A 14,330-nucleotide genomic window follows, 5' to 3' on the forward strand; every position below is an offset into this window, starting at 1 on the left:
GAGAGAGGAGAGAGAGAGAGAGACTATGGTGTGAACCAGTTGTTTCTGCCAGTTGAATCTGTTGGATTTTCCTACATGTGCAGCTCGGGGGTGACGAATGGATGAAGATATCGCGTTAGCATTCACACTTGTTCAATTTTCAATTTTAATTCTGGTGCCTGTTAGCAGCTGAAACACATCCTCACGTGCTTGTGGATATCATATATTGTATATGGAGACACGAGTGTAATAATAAGTAAAGGTTAACAGCTGTAGGTTTAGTGTGCTCATAGGAAACGTGACAAAAGAAAACAAAACACATTTCTCTTTATGGCCTATATAGTTGTCATCATCAACATAACATGATTTACTGAATACATGTGATCAACTAACATTTCATGTTCTACCAGCGGATGTTTGGATCAAAATATGAACCAATCAGATCTTAGATCAGGTGAGAGCCAGGCGTTTCCCGTCATCCTCTAGGTTTTGCAGCCGAGGGAGAGCAACTGCAGCACCTTGCTCTAAAATCTGCGGCCGCCTTGATCTCACGAGGTTATTGTTGCCTACGTATGCATGACGTCAGAGCAAGTCGGCGTCAATTCGGACACAAATCTAACCGGCATGCACTGCTCGCCGATCACCGGTGATCTAACCTGCGCAGAACTGGCTCATCTCGAACACAGCCAATGGCTCGAATACAGCAAAGCGGAGTGGGTGATGTACTGCGTTGTATGCCGGAAGTATGCGACGACAAAATCGTGTTTTGTTGAGGGGACAAACAAATTCAAACTTGAATACGTTATTATGTTTGTGAATGTGTACAAAATAAAGGTTTATTACATTTACAACGGTTCAGTTTTTATTTTGACTCGTTTTGGCAGCTGACCAGCAGGGCCGGTAGATTCTTGGCGGGGCCGGTAAATATTCAGAGTTACCGGCCCGGCTGGCCGGTTGGTTTTGAAGTTAATGTCCACCCCTGCTACTGATTGCAAAAACACCCCTAGGTATTTTGTCTTCTCTTTTTACTGAATATTTTTATGTTATATATTTCTGCTTGGTTCACTGCAGTTTCAAGGAAGAGAGAAGAGACGGATGAGAAACCTCTGCTCTTACATTTCCACAACCATCAAATGAAAGATGGAGGTGTCCCAACCAGCAGCTTGGCTGGGCAGATGACAGCAAAAGTTGGTGGAGGAGCAGAAACTAGCAAGAACCTAGATCTGGACCCTAATGAAAAGACGTCTGATTCTTCAGAGATTGAAGTTGGTGGAGAAGATGAAGATGATGTGAATCTAGACTCTGAGCATTCAGACTCTGGGCCAGAACCTGGAAACGGAGACCATGGCTGTAATGAGAACAAGTCTTCGAAGTCAGATATTAAGACAGTCAACAAATCATTTAGCTGCCCTGTGTGTGGTATACGGTTCCTCCACAAGTGGTCTCTTCAGAAACATGTGAGAATGACAAGTCATTCAGCAGTAAAGTCTTCAGAGTGTTCGGATAATACAAAATGTGTGAAAGAGAAGCAACATGGAGGCTCATGCAGAAAAGTCATGAAACAACCAAAATCATTTTGTTGTGATGACTGTGGAAAAAGATTTAGCCATAAGTCCAATTTAACCCATCATATGAAAGGCCACACCGGACAGAAGCCTTTTGCCTGTGAGCTCTGTGGATACAGATGTACCCAAAAGGCAAGTTTAAACAAACACATGAGAGTTCACACAGGAGAGAAGCCTTTTGCCTGTGAGCTCTGTGAATACAGGTGTACCCAAAAGGCACATTTAAACACACACATGAGAGTTCACACAGGAGAGAAGCCTTTTGCCTGTGAGCTCTGTGGATACAGATGTTTCCAAAAGGCACATTTAAACGAACACATGAGAGTTCACACAGGAGAGAAGCCTTTTGCCTGTGAGCTCTGTGGATACAGATGTACCCAAAAGGCACATTTAAACAGACACATGAGAGTTCACACAGGAGAGAAGCCTTTTGCCTGTGAGCTCTGTGGATACAGATGTACCCTAAAGGCAACTTTAAACACACACATGAAAGTCCACACTGGAGAGAAGCCTTTTGCCTGTGAGCTCTGTGGATACAGATGTACCCTGAAGGCACATTTAAACAGACACATGAGAGTTCACACAGGAGAGAAGCCTTTTGCCTGTGAGCTCTGTGGATACAGATGTACCCAAAAGGCAACTTTAAACACACACATGAAAGTCCACACAGGAGAGAAGCCTTTTGCCTGTGAGCTCTGTGGATACAGATGTACCCAAAAGGCAAGTTTAAACACACACATGAGAGTTCACACAGGAGAGAAGCCTTTTGCCTGTGAGCTCTGTGAATACAGATGTACCCAAAAGGCAAATTTAAACACACACATGAGAGTTCACACAGGAGAGAAGCCTTTTGCCTGTGAGCTCTGTGGATACAGATGTACCCTAAAGGCAATTTTAAACAAACACATGAGAGTTCACACAGGAGAGAAGCCTTTTGCCTGTGAGCTCTGTGAATACAGATGTACCCAAAAGGCAAATTTAAACACACACATGAGAGTTCACACAGGAGAGAAGCCTTTTGCCTGTGAGCTCTGTGGATACAGATGTACCCTAAAGGCAAGTTTAAACAAACACATGAGAGTTCACACAGGAGAGAAGCCTTTTGTCTGTGAGCTCTGTGGACAAAGATTTCACCAAAAGACACATTTAAAGAGACATACGAGCATCCACACAAGTGTGTGTGTGTGAGTGGGTGGAGGAGTGTTGTGATGGGGTTTTTATTGTCAGGCTGTTTTTAAAATTCTGGGGATGGGAGGGTATGTGGGGCCTTTTTAATTTGTTAACACTTTGAGTTGCATGTATTACAGGATTAAGTGGTGTATATAAATAAAGTTGATTGATTGAAATGCAGGGCCATGAACGTGAATACCAAAATCAACAATATGGTGTAACCATCAAGCTTGGAGCAGATGTTTATCTTCACCAGGTTTGAGACATGAGTACCTATTGTTACCATCACGCCATTGAAGCCGGACTTCATTGTGCTCTAATAGCAGTTAGTCGATGATGAGCTTGCAGTGGGATAGATGAATCCAAGATGGCCTCTCGGCAATCTTTACAGCAGTGGGGTGGTAAGGAGAACTTGAAACGGGCCTTCCCACTTCAGGCAGCGCCAGTTGTCTCATTTCAGCACCTTAATCAGAACCCAATTTCCTGATTTCATTACCTGTGAGGGCGATTAAGCACACGAGGGTTCTGGGAGATCATTGTTTATTTTGACTTGTTTATCAGTAAACAATTTAACCATCCAATCTGCTAAAGTATTTTCTCTGCCACTGTGGACCACAGGATTCATGATATGGGGAACAGGAAATCTTCCATAAACCACTTCAAATAGTGTTGGTCCACCAGAGGGAGCTGTTACCCTCATCCACAGTTTTACTAGTGAGACACACTCTGGCCATGGACAGCCTGTCTCAGCCACTGTTTTCGCCAATCTATTTTTAATCGTTCCGTTTGTACGTTCAACCAAGCCGGCTGAAGAGGGGTGATAAGAACGATGTTTCAGCTCAAACCCTAATGTTTCAGAGCACCTGGTTAATACCTCATTCACAAAATGTGTCCCATTATCTGATCTAATAACCAATGGAATTCTGTAAGTTGGAAAAAAAATGATTGCACAACACCTTTGCCACTGTTAAAGCGTATTTTTTCTTTGTGGGATATATATTTCTGGCCACCTGGATAAAGCATCTATTACCACTAAACAATATTTTGTTTCTTGCATCTTTGATAGTTCAATAAAGTCCATGTGTGAAATGGATAATCAGGTGTTGGGAAGTGTCCCCGTTTTGTTCTTAATCGCCCTTGAGTAGGAATGGGTACAGAATTCGGTAGTTTTTAAGGTACCGACCGAATTCCATAGTACCGACCGAGCACCGATTCACTTCATTTGAAACGGTGCCTTGTTTTGGTACCCGTCCTTCATAACGAGAACTTGCCAAGACAGCTGCGCATGCACAAGAGCGTTATGTCGTCGGCCGCTGCGAGCGAGTTGTAAACCGAGCAGCATGGTAGAAAGAACGCACGCTAAAGCTTGGGTCCACTTCACTAAATGTGATGGGTAACTGGGTGATGATGAAACCAGCGACGATCTAAGTGAGACATCCTCATCTTAATCTGCTCCGGTAGGTAAATAAAATTTTTAAGATAACGGTAGCTTGTTATGTTAGCCTCCGTTTCGCTAATGGTGCGTTCGCTTTCTCCTCAGAACTCCAAATCACTGACTAGAAGAACATGAATGCGCTCTAAAGTTTGGCTTCACTTTACTAAAAGCGACGGGTGACTGGGTGAAGATAAAACCAGCGACAACGATCTAAGTGTGAGGCATCATCGTTTTAATCTGCTCCAGCAGATAAATAAACTGTTTAAGATAATGTTAGCTTGATATGTTAGCTTCCATTGCCACCGTTGTTATCAGCTGATGGTGCGTTCGCTTTCTCCTCGGAAATTCTAGCTTCCCAGTAGGAAAAATCAAATGAAAAGAGACGGCAAAAGGAATGAAGATACACAGTAAATTTAGTTCACAGTAAAGATGTTTGCTTCAGTTTAATTATCAGCTTATAAAACTACAAGGACAATGTTAAAATACAAACAGTTGAATGTTATTTATCATGATATTTATCAAATATGGTTATATATTGAGAAAAATATATATTTAACCCTTACCTCACATTAGAGCATTTTTTTGTGCTGACACGTGTATTTTTGTGAATAACTTTGGCTATGTTAATGCAATTTATCTAATTTTTATGGAGGATGTGTATTTTGGAAGGAATTACAAAAAAAAGTTTGAAAAAATATTCAACCTACTTTTTTAAAACGTGGAAATCATTTTGTACAGTTAAGCAAATTGAAGCATTTTTTGTGCCATTGACTTTCATGTAAATCATATATTTTGAATTAGCATATATATTGGCATAATTTTAAAAAATTATGATTGTGCCCATGTATACAGTCTCATCACAAATGTAAGAAGCAGTTTTTACCGTTTTTCACTACATGGCATACTTTCTCCATATATAGCAGGGCAATGGCTGACCCAGCATTTAAACTGAATGATTTAGCTGTATTTCTTTACCTCTGACTGCCCATTATATTACATATTTTGCAAAAAAATGGTTTGTGTGTTATTTAGAGATGCCATACAATAGTTTGCATGTGTGTTCTGAATTTTTGGTAATTGTGCTTTTTCAGTGTTCTTTCAAAAAATAAGCCTGACTGAATGTACAAAATTAGCTCATTCTGCAAAATAGCATTTTGACATGTGTTCCTTTGTGTGTGATTGTGCAGGCATGCGTGTATGTAGGTATCCAAGCACTTTACAGATCTTCAAAAGACAGATCTGTGATCATTATCTGGAGTGGTTGAGCAGGTGTGGGCAATGGGAGTGTATGGGGGGGGGGGGGGGGGGGGGGGGCACAGGTTCTCACACTCTGTTGACTTCAGGATTTTCTGCAAAATTTCAGATACTCATTCATGATTTTACTTTTGCAAAATGTTATTTCAATAAGTACAAAGCATTTGCATGGATGAAAGCTAAGATGAAGGCTGAAAAACTTCAAAGGCGTACATTTGTTTTTCAAAACAAATTCCTGCAGAATCGAATTTTGTTTACATTCAGTAGGGGCAGCTTACACAGGTGCACCAATTGACTAAAAGTACATATATGAGACTCAGATCAGGATTCATTTCTTTGAACCGCAACCATGAGAAGAAGATTCAACGTGAATGAAGCCCTGGAGGTGTTTCAGCAGCTTGAGGAAGAGGGAGAGTCAGCCTCATCCTCATCCACGGATGACAGCTGTTCTTCGGATGAAGAGGCTGAAGATCAGGCCTTTACCCCAGGGCCTGATTCAGGGGAAGAAATGGAAGAAGGTTCAGATGAGGAGGTGGTTGCCGCAGAGGAGAGATGGGACCATCCTTTGTGGCAATCAAAGAGCGGGATCGCCTGGTCCCCGACACCCGACACCAGGATTCCCTTTCGGGCTCCAGACGTCCGCCATTGTGGGATCACCCGCCTCGCTGTCAGCTACATCCAAACTATTGAGGACAGCTCGCTGGTTCTTGGAGAGGAGCTGCTAAAAAAAAATCTGTCTTGTGGGAACAGTTAGGCGCAACAAGCCAGAGTTGCCCCCACAGCTGCTCCAGATGAAAAGCAGAGCGGGTCTGTCCTCCCTGTTCGGCTTCACCTCCACCGCCACCGCGGTGAGCTACTCCAAAGCGCCGGCAGAACATTCTGCTCCTCGGCACCAAACCCCATCAGGTTCAGATCCAGGAGGGACCGCAGCAGAAGCCGACCGTAATCATCGATTACAACCGCTGCAAAGGGGCAGATGACAACTTGGACAAGGTAATTTATTTATTTTATTTTGTTTTATTATAATTCACCAACCTAATTGCATATGTAATTTATTTATTCATTTATTTTTATTCCAGCTCAGCTGCCGCCGCAAGACCAGACGTTGGCCCATGTCGCTCTTCTGCAACATGTTAGATGTGAGCGCCTACAATGCCCTGGTCCTGTGGCTGTCTGGAACTGGCCTGGAACCAGCAGAAGAGGAGCATCTGGAGCTCCATGGTGAGACCAGCCCAGGCGAGGTGCACTCGCTTGCCGCGGTCCAGCAGCGCTGCAGCTTTGTTGCAGGTGCAGCACCAGCCCAGGAGCAGACAAAGAAAAATGCCACCTTTGCAGAGGGAAGAGGAGCGTGCATGCACGCTTTTGCCAAGCATGTGGTCAGGCTGTGTGCAAGGAGCACTCAACAGTTGTGTGCTCAGCCTGCAGCTGTTAGCTCACTCCCCTCTGTGTTTCTCTCTCTTTCTCTCTCTCTCTCTCACACACACACACACACACACACACACACACACACACACTTTTTCTTTGTTCGTGTGCTTTAATAAAGTGTTCAACTGGTTATCTTTGTAAGTGCATTTTTTTGTGCTCTAATGACTTTAACGTGAGTATTTTAGAAAATATGACATTACACAAAAACTACAAAGTGAGCAAAAAATATTTTGATGCCTATTTGTGACACTCCAAGGCTGTGACAACTTACCCACAAAAAAGGTCATCTGGACATAACACACAAAAAATGATTTGATTTTTTCATTTTTTGTACAGTTTTCAAACTTCGGGTTTTGCTCATAAACCTGGCAATAAAGGGGTTAAATCTGAGAAACACACACATATTTTATTATATTTTGTTAGGGCTGAAGCCAAGGATGAAATTCATGTAAAAAAATTGGGACTTATGAAATATTATATAATATTTCTAAAGGAAGCTTTGTAAGTGCATTTTTTTGTGCTCTAATGACTTTAACGTGAGTATTTTAGAAAATATGACATTACACAAAAACTACAAAGTGAGCAAAAAATATTTTTATGCCTATTTGTGACACTCCAAGGCTGTGACAACTTACCCACAAAAAAGGTCATCTGGACATAACACATAAAAAATGATTTGATTTTTTCATTTTTTGTACAGTTTTCAAACTTCGGGTTTTGCTAATAAACCTGGCAATAAAGGGGTTAAATCTGAGAAACACACACATATTTTATTATATTTTGTTAGGGCTGAAGCCAAGGATGAAATTCATGTAAAAAAATTGGGAATTATGAAATATTATATAATATTTCTAAAGGAAGCTTTCTAAGTGCATTTTTTTGTGCTCTAATGACTTTAACGTTAGAAAATTTAAACGTTGGGTAAGGGTTAATTATTAAAGAGAATTAAAATATAAAACACTCAAAAGTATCGAAAATTGGTACCGTTAAGTACCGGTATCGATTCCTAGGTACCGGGAATTAGTACCGAATCGATTCAAATGTCAAAGGTACCCATCCCTACCCTTGAGCGTTGTTTTTCATACAGATTAAACATTTTCTGCAATAGTCATTTGCAAAAGTAGAAAAATGAATAGTGTGGAATGTACTATTGATTAACTGAGCCATCCCCCCCTTCGAGACATGAGATACATGACTCATAAGAACAGCAGTGGGAAACAAAGACCTAGGTAAACTAGGTTTGTTATTTACATGCAACACATCATCACTATTTACAGGTTTAAATCTAAGCCAGGTCCGCTGTTCCTGATCAGGAACAGAAGTCTGTGTCTCACGGAGGATGTCATAAGAAAGTGTTTCGGAGCAGTAACATGAAGCTCCAAAGGTGAGAAGCATGAAGGCTGCAGCCGTAGCTGCTTTATCTGCAAAATTATTGCCTCTCGTAGTGTCAGAGTCATCTGTTTGATGTGCAGGGCATTTGCACAGCGATAACTTGCATGGGAGTTGCACAGCATCCAGAAGCTCCAAGATCCTTGAAGCGTGAGTCAGCTGTTTACCAGTGGAGGTGACCATGCCTCTGTTTTTCCAAATCTGGGCAAAGTGGTGCACTGAAGAGTGAACATACTATCAGTGAAAATGTTTATGTCTTGTCCTGAGTGAAGCTGGCAGGCTCTAGTCACAGCTGCTAATTCAGCCACCTGGGCAGAGCAATGAGAGGGCAATGGTTTAGCTTCAATGACTGATGTCTGAATGGTCACTGCATAACCAACTAAGTTTTTTCGAGACGCATCTTTTTTAGCTGAACCATCAACATAAAGAGAGATATAGTCAGGCTGAGGAGTGTCTAAAACAAGGCTGCCAACTCGTACGCACTGAGCGTGAGACACACGCATTTGACCCTCTTCACACGCTCTCACGCCACACCCCTGTGGAAAGCCAAAACCATCAAAATACGCCACTTTTCCAACCCATCTAGTTAAGAGATGGCAAAAAAAACGTCGCAAAAACTCTCCCAGAACGCCGTATTTGACGCCGTTCTTAACGGTCCTTGTAGAACGCCCGTAAAATACGACGTTTTTTCCGGACATTGAAAGCCGTTTTTACGTCACCCTAATCCCAGACGCGTTCCCTGTGTGGGTGGCGTAAAAAACGGCGTTTGGTACGGACATTGAACGCAGCTTATTTCGCCGCTCTGTGACACAAAACGCCGCTTTTAACGCCACTTTGTGACAGTTTTCACGCGTTTAAAATTCAACTTTACTCTCATTTATGCAGAGCCCTCTCCATGGGTTTCTCATCCACTTAATTTAAACTCCAGTGACCCAATGAAAGAAGAGGAGGTTGAGGCAGCACTAATTCTCTATATAAAAGTGTTTCAGAAAAAAATCACTAATGCGCTAACAAACTATGTCTTAAACGTTCAAATTTGAAGTACAAAATCATCGCAAGTTGTAAAAATATAAATCTGTCTTTACCTGAACCATCATTTCCATCTGTTGCAACACGCATGCGAGTTCTCGTCTTCGTACATGCACGCGTGTTTTGTACATAGGGGTGTGTTTGGCCGGGGGCTGTGTTTTGTACATGGGGCGTGTTTGGCCGGGGCTGCGCCTGCAGCTAGGTATTATTGGCTGTGTTCGAGATGAGCCAGCTCTGCGCAGATTCGATCACCGGTGATCGGCGCGTAGTGCATGCCGGTTAGATTTGTGTCCAACTTGACGCCGACTTGCTTTGACATCATGCATACGTAGGCAACGATATACTCGTGAGATCAAGGCGGCCGCAGATTTTGGAGCAAGGCATTGCAGTTGCTCTCCACCGGCTGCAAAACCTAGGGGATGACGGGAAACGCCTGGCTCTCACCTGATCTAAGATCTGATTGGTTCATATTTTGATCCAAACATCCGGTGGTAGAACATGAAATGTTAGTTGGTCACATGTATTCTGTAAATCATGTAACGTTGATGATGACAACTATATAGGCCATAAAGAGGAATATGTTTTGTGTTCTTTTGTCACATTTCCTATGAGCACACTAAACCTGCAGCTGATAACCTTTACTTATTATTACAGTCATGTCTTCATATGCAATATATGATATCCAGAAGCACATGAGGATGTGTTTCAGCTGCTAACAGGCACCATAATTACAATTGAAAATTAAACAAGTATGAACTCTTAACGCGATATCTTCATCCATCGTCACCCGTGAGCTACACATGTAGGGAAATCTGTCCGACTTAAACGCCGGCTTTCAGCCACTCCCCCTGCTGCTTCCGTCTGCTCTCGTCTGTTTTCCAGGTGAGGCGCAGCTCAACTCGAACACGGCCATTGCCTCTATAACCAGGTTACTGGTACGGAAGCCTGGAAAGGCCAAAATTCCTCAAACGTTTTTCCCCCTACTGGCTGATATGAATTAATATAATACAATAGAGTAAATTATATTAGTCCCACAGTGGGGACATCCACTCATTACAGCAGCACACACACTTAGAGACACAGATTACAGTAAAACTGACTGCAGCCATGTTTGATAACTTCAATAACTTCATGCTGATGACCACATGAACATAATCCTGTGTTTAATGGATGCAAGTACATCATGAAGTTAGCTTAACATGATAGATTGTTTTTCTTGGAAGGAAATAATAACGGTTAATGTTATGAATGACATGATATTGCCCACCCCTAGATGGCATTTAAAAATAATTACATTAATTATCATTTAAAGTTCCTGTGTGACATTTGTGACATGTAGCTGTAACTCTTTACTGCAGATAGATAGATAGATAGATAGATAGATAGATAGATAGATAGATAGATAGATAGATAGATAAATAGATAGATAAATAGATAGATGGATAATGTGAAGAAGTTCAGGAGAGTTGGATGTTAAATTGTCCTCACGAAAAAAAAATTTGTGTTAAACAAAGGTCAGTTCCCTCTGTAAAGTCAGAGGTACGGAAGAGGATTAGGGCCACTGAAAAGAAAAAAAAAGAAAAGAAAGAGAATTCTGACTTTTTTCCCTCAATTCCCTGTCAGAATTCCGAGATTAAAAGTCATAATTTTGAGAAAAAAAGTCAGAATTCTGAGAAAAATGCAAGAATTCTCTTTCTTTCATTTTTTTCTTGTCAGTGGCTCTAATCCTCTTCCATACAGAGTAGAAATGAAAAAATAAAATGTAGAGCACAAAATGACCCCGTCTCACTCTTCGAAATGTTCAAAAGTTGGCAGCCCTGGTCTAAAATGTCAACACGTGGTTTTATCATTTCATTCGTGAGTGTTTTGCAGCAATAGTGTTCTCCATCCATGTCAGTAGGTAAAAGTGAAGCTGGGTTCAGGCTTCCACAGCGCACTATTTCAATATGTGGCTACGACAACGATGTAGAGACAACGCCTTCATGTGCCTCTCTGCTGCATCCACAGAGAGAAAAAAGTCTTTGGAGTAGTCAGGCAAGGATAGAACAACATTTGTTTCTAGAAGTTTTCTTTTACTCCACAAAAGCCTTTTCTGCCTCAGGAGTCCAACTGATTTAGTCATATAGAGCTAGGTCTTTGCCATAAATGATAATCTGAAGTGGCGACACCACGAATGCATAATCAGGTATCCAGGTTCTGCAAAAGTTGCAGAGACCCAAAAATGACATCATTTGTTTCTTTGTTTTAGGTTTAGCTGCGTCTTGAATAGCAGTTTTCCGAGTATCTAAATAAGCTTTTCCTTCACCGGAAAGAGTGTGACCAAGATACGTCACTGAAGGTCTCCACAACTGCAATTTTGAGAGTGAAACCTTGTGGCCTTGTTCATAGAGGTGTTGCAAGACCTGTAATGTGCTTTCTTTACAGTGAGCTTGTGTGTCAGATGTGATCAGTATGTCATCTACATAAAGTATCATCTGAGTGTGTGCAGGAGGTACACAGCTGGACATGGGATGCCCTGAGTGCTTGTGTGTATTCATGTGGACTGTTAGCATACCCCTGAACTAACCTTGTGAATGTGAATTTTTTCCCTTTAAACATGAAACCGAACCAATGTCAAGAGTCTTATGTAAAGGTACTGAGAAAATGCGTTACTTAGATCAATAACTGAACCATTGTTTGTCTGGGGTAATTTGGCTCAGAAGTGGAGGACTTGAATGATCAGTTACAGACTTTAAGGCAGAGAGGAAAATTATCTCAGCCTGACCCAAACAAAGTCTTGTTATCCGAATCTGACGCCATGGCAGCCTTCAAGATGCCAACAACAAACCCCCACGAAGGAATGCAGACAGATGCTGTGAACCCCCCCCCCCCTTCGGATTGGTGGACTTCAGCCTAGCGAGGTCATCAACCTGCAGGTGTCAATGTGCTTTGCGCTCCTCCCAAGATCTCCCTCCCACATGTGACTACAGTGGCTGAGCGCCATACATGGCTGCTTCCGCTTGGGAAACAGGATCCCAGCCCCCCCGCCTCCCTATCGAAGTCTCATGTTGTGACTGTTGATGTTCGTGCTTATATGTTTGAGGCAGTTTTTTTTTTTTTTTTTGCATAGCAAAGCTAAGCCCTGCCGGGAGTAACTCTGGTATGCCTTTTTTTCCCTCCCCCAATTTATCCTCATGTAATTCCCTTTTAATCTAAATGAAATGAGCGCCGTTCTGGCTGCTCTCGTGGACTGCCTGTATCTGTTTTGTCTACATGTGTGTGTGTGTGTAACCTTGGTCAGGCTGTGCTGCGGAGTCAAGTTCCTATGCTCTGGGTCGCTGGAGCGCTGGCAATAAAGCTTTTTCTGATTCTGATTCTGAACTGTGTGTGGGTTGGGCACATCAGATGCCACTCGGACTATTGACTGGTTCACGAGTCTCAGGTCCTGTACAAGCCTCCACTCATTCCTGCCACTTTTCTTAACAGGAAAGATAGGAGTATTACATGTTGACTCAGGAGAAAGTCTGATGATTCCTGGCTCAAACATGCTTAGAATTACTGGCATTATACCGTCTTCAGCCTCTTTGCTGATTGGATACTGCCTTATTAGTGGTCTGTAGTTTGATTTTGCATGCACTTGAACAGGTAAACAATCCTTAATCCTACATCCGTAGGACCATTGGACCATAAGTCAGAAGGAATATTTTCAAGTTCAGGAAAGTCCTCCAAAACTGTTGCATACAGGAACGTATCGACGTCTCATTCATGCAGGTGTGTTTGGGGAGAAACCTTCAACTTCCAGCCTAGTGTAAATCTACATGTACCAGATAGTGAACTGCTCTTCCAGCCATCAGAGTCATCATTATCAAGGTCTGTGTCCATCGCACAAGCAAGGACATGACCCAAGCTTTTCCAAGGGCGGTTTGGTTCTTTCAGTATAGATAAATGTGCGGGTGTGACGTGGGAGAGATTGCGTTGTTCCGGAGACAAGATAACTGAACAAACAGCATTCCCGGTTGGTGTGACATACAAGTGCTGGAGGGTGATAGAAGAATCTCTCTTCTTGTGGAACTTAGTGTCATAGGTCATGTCAGGTCCAGGTTCTTTTTTGTATCTTGAGTGTAACATGGAACTCCTCAGGTGGCATAAGATGAGATATTCCAAAACAGTCATAATTCTTCTCTTTTGATTTGTCAAATGCCAGCTTAGTTAACTCTTTAGCTACAGAGGTGGATGTGAGGTCCAGAGACCACCAATAGCAGGGTGGTCCATCACCCTTTAAGACAAATATGTCTTGTGCGTCAGGTGGGTTTATTTCAGAAGTCATGCCCTTAGGTGTGCAGACAATTGAAATACCCATTTTCACCATGAGATCCCTACCAAGAAGATTGACAGGGCAGGTAGGATCAATTAGAAGGGCTACTTGTGCTTCCCTTCACGTTACTTTGTGTTAAACATTTACTGGATTTGTTAATTTGTGCTGTTTTGCATGGCCAGCTGCAGTTTTTATGAGAATCTTGTCAGATGAGAAAGCAGCTTCAGGGGGAGTTGATGTAAGAACCGTTCTGCAGGCCCCTGTGCCACATAAACAACTATAAGGCTTTCCATTAAACAAGATAACGCATGTGGGAGCCTTGGAGAAATCCGACCATTTTTTGAGTGCAGCAAAAATGTCAACGGTCATGTCATCTTCACCTCCTCCCTCAGTTACAATGTCATCTGGCTTTGGAACTGTATCCCATGTCAGCCTCTGAGTCTAGCCATGCCTGAAACCCAGGATAACGATTATTAACACTGTTTGGGTTATCAATAATCTTGTCATCCGTGACATTTGATGAGTTGTGCATGCAGTTACGGCTTAGATGTCCCTTCTTGTGGCAGATCCAGCAACTAATATCTCTGCCATTATAGAATCCTCTACCTTTGCCTCTGGGCCTAGGATTTTTTCTGCCTCTTGATGCATAACGTGACTGATATCCTGCAAATGCTAATGTGTCATCTGAGCTAAGGAATGTGTTGTTTGTACTGGTCGAGGTCATGTTTTTCGTAGCGTGTGTAGCTTTCTCCACTGTGTCTGCAACAGAACCTCTTGGTCTGTGGACCCA

The 14,330-nt window shown here is 42.3% G+C and overlaps 2 protein-coding genes across 5 annotated transcripts in view; both read left to right on the forward strand.

The window, feature by feature from the left end:
* Positions 1-3,815, forward strand: part of LOC139063608 (oocyte zinc finger protein XlCOF6-like) — a 173,689-nt gene extending 169,874 nt beyond the window's left edge. For all 4 annotated transcript variants that reach the window (XM_070545981.1, XM_070545980.1, XM_070545983.1 and 1 more), the window contains one exon: positions 1,051-3,815. In XM_070545981.1, coding sequence (XP_070402082.1) covers positions 1,051-2,732 — 1,682 coding nt within the window. In that variant the 3' untranslated portion in view covers positions 2,733-3,815. The remainder of the gene's footprint in view (positions 1-1,050) is intronic.
* A 149-nt stretch (positions 3,816-3,964) lies between these two features.
* The window catches only part of LOC139063601 (zinc finger protein 235-like), a 67,532-nt gene continuing 57,166 nt past the window's right edge, over positions 3,965-14,330 (forward strand). Inside the window, exons 1-2 of the mRNA XM_070545956.1 lie at positions 3,965-4,171; positions 4,255-4,365. The gene's annotated coding sequence lies outside the window, so the exon portion shown is untranslated. The remainder of the gene's footprint in view (positions 4,172-4,254; positions 4,366-14,330) is intronic.

Source organism: Nothobranchius furzeri, chromosome 17 (genome assembly GCF_043380555.1).
Source record: "Nothobranchius furzeri strain GRZ-AD chromosome 17, NfurGRZ-RIMD1, whole genome shotgun sequence".
Taxonomy (NCBI): domain Eukaryota; kingdom Metazoa; phylum Chordata; class Actinopteri; order Cyprinodontiformes; family Nothobranchiidae; genus Nothobranchius; species Nothobranchius furzeri.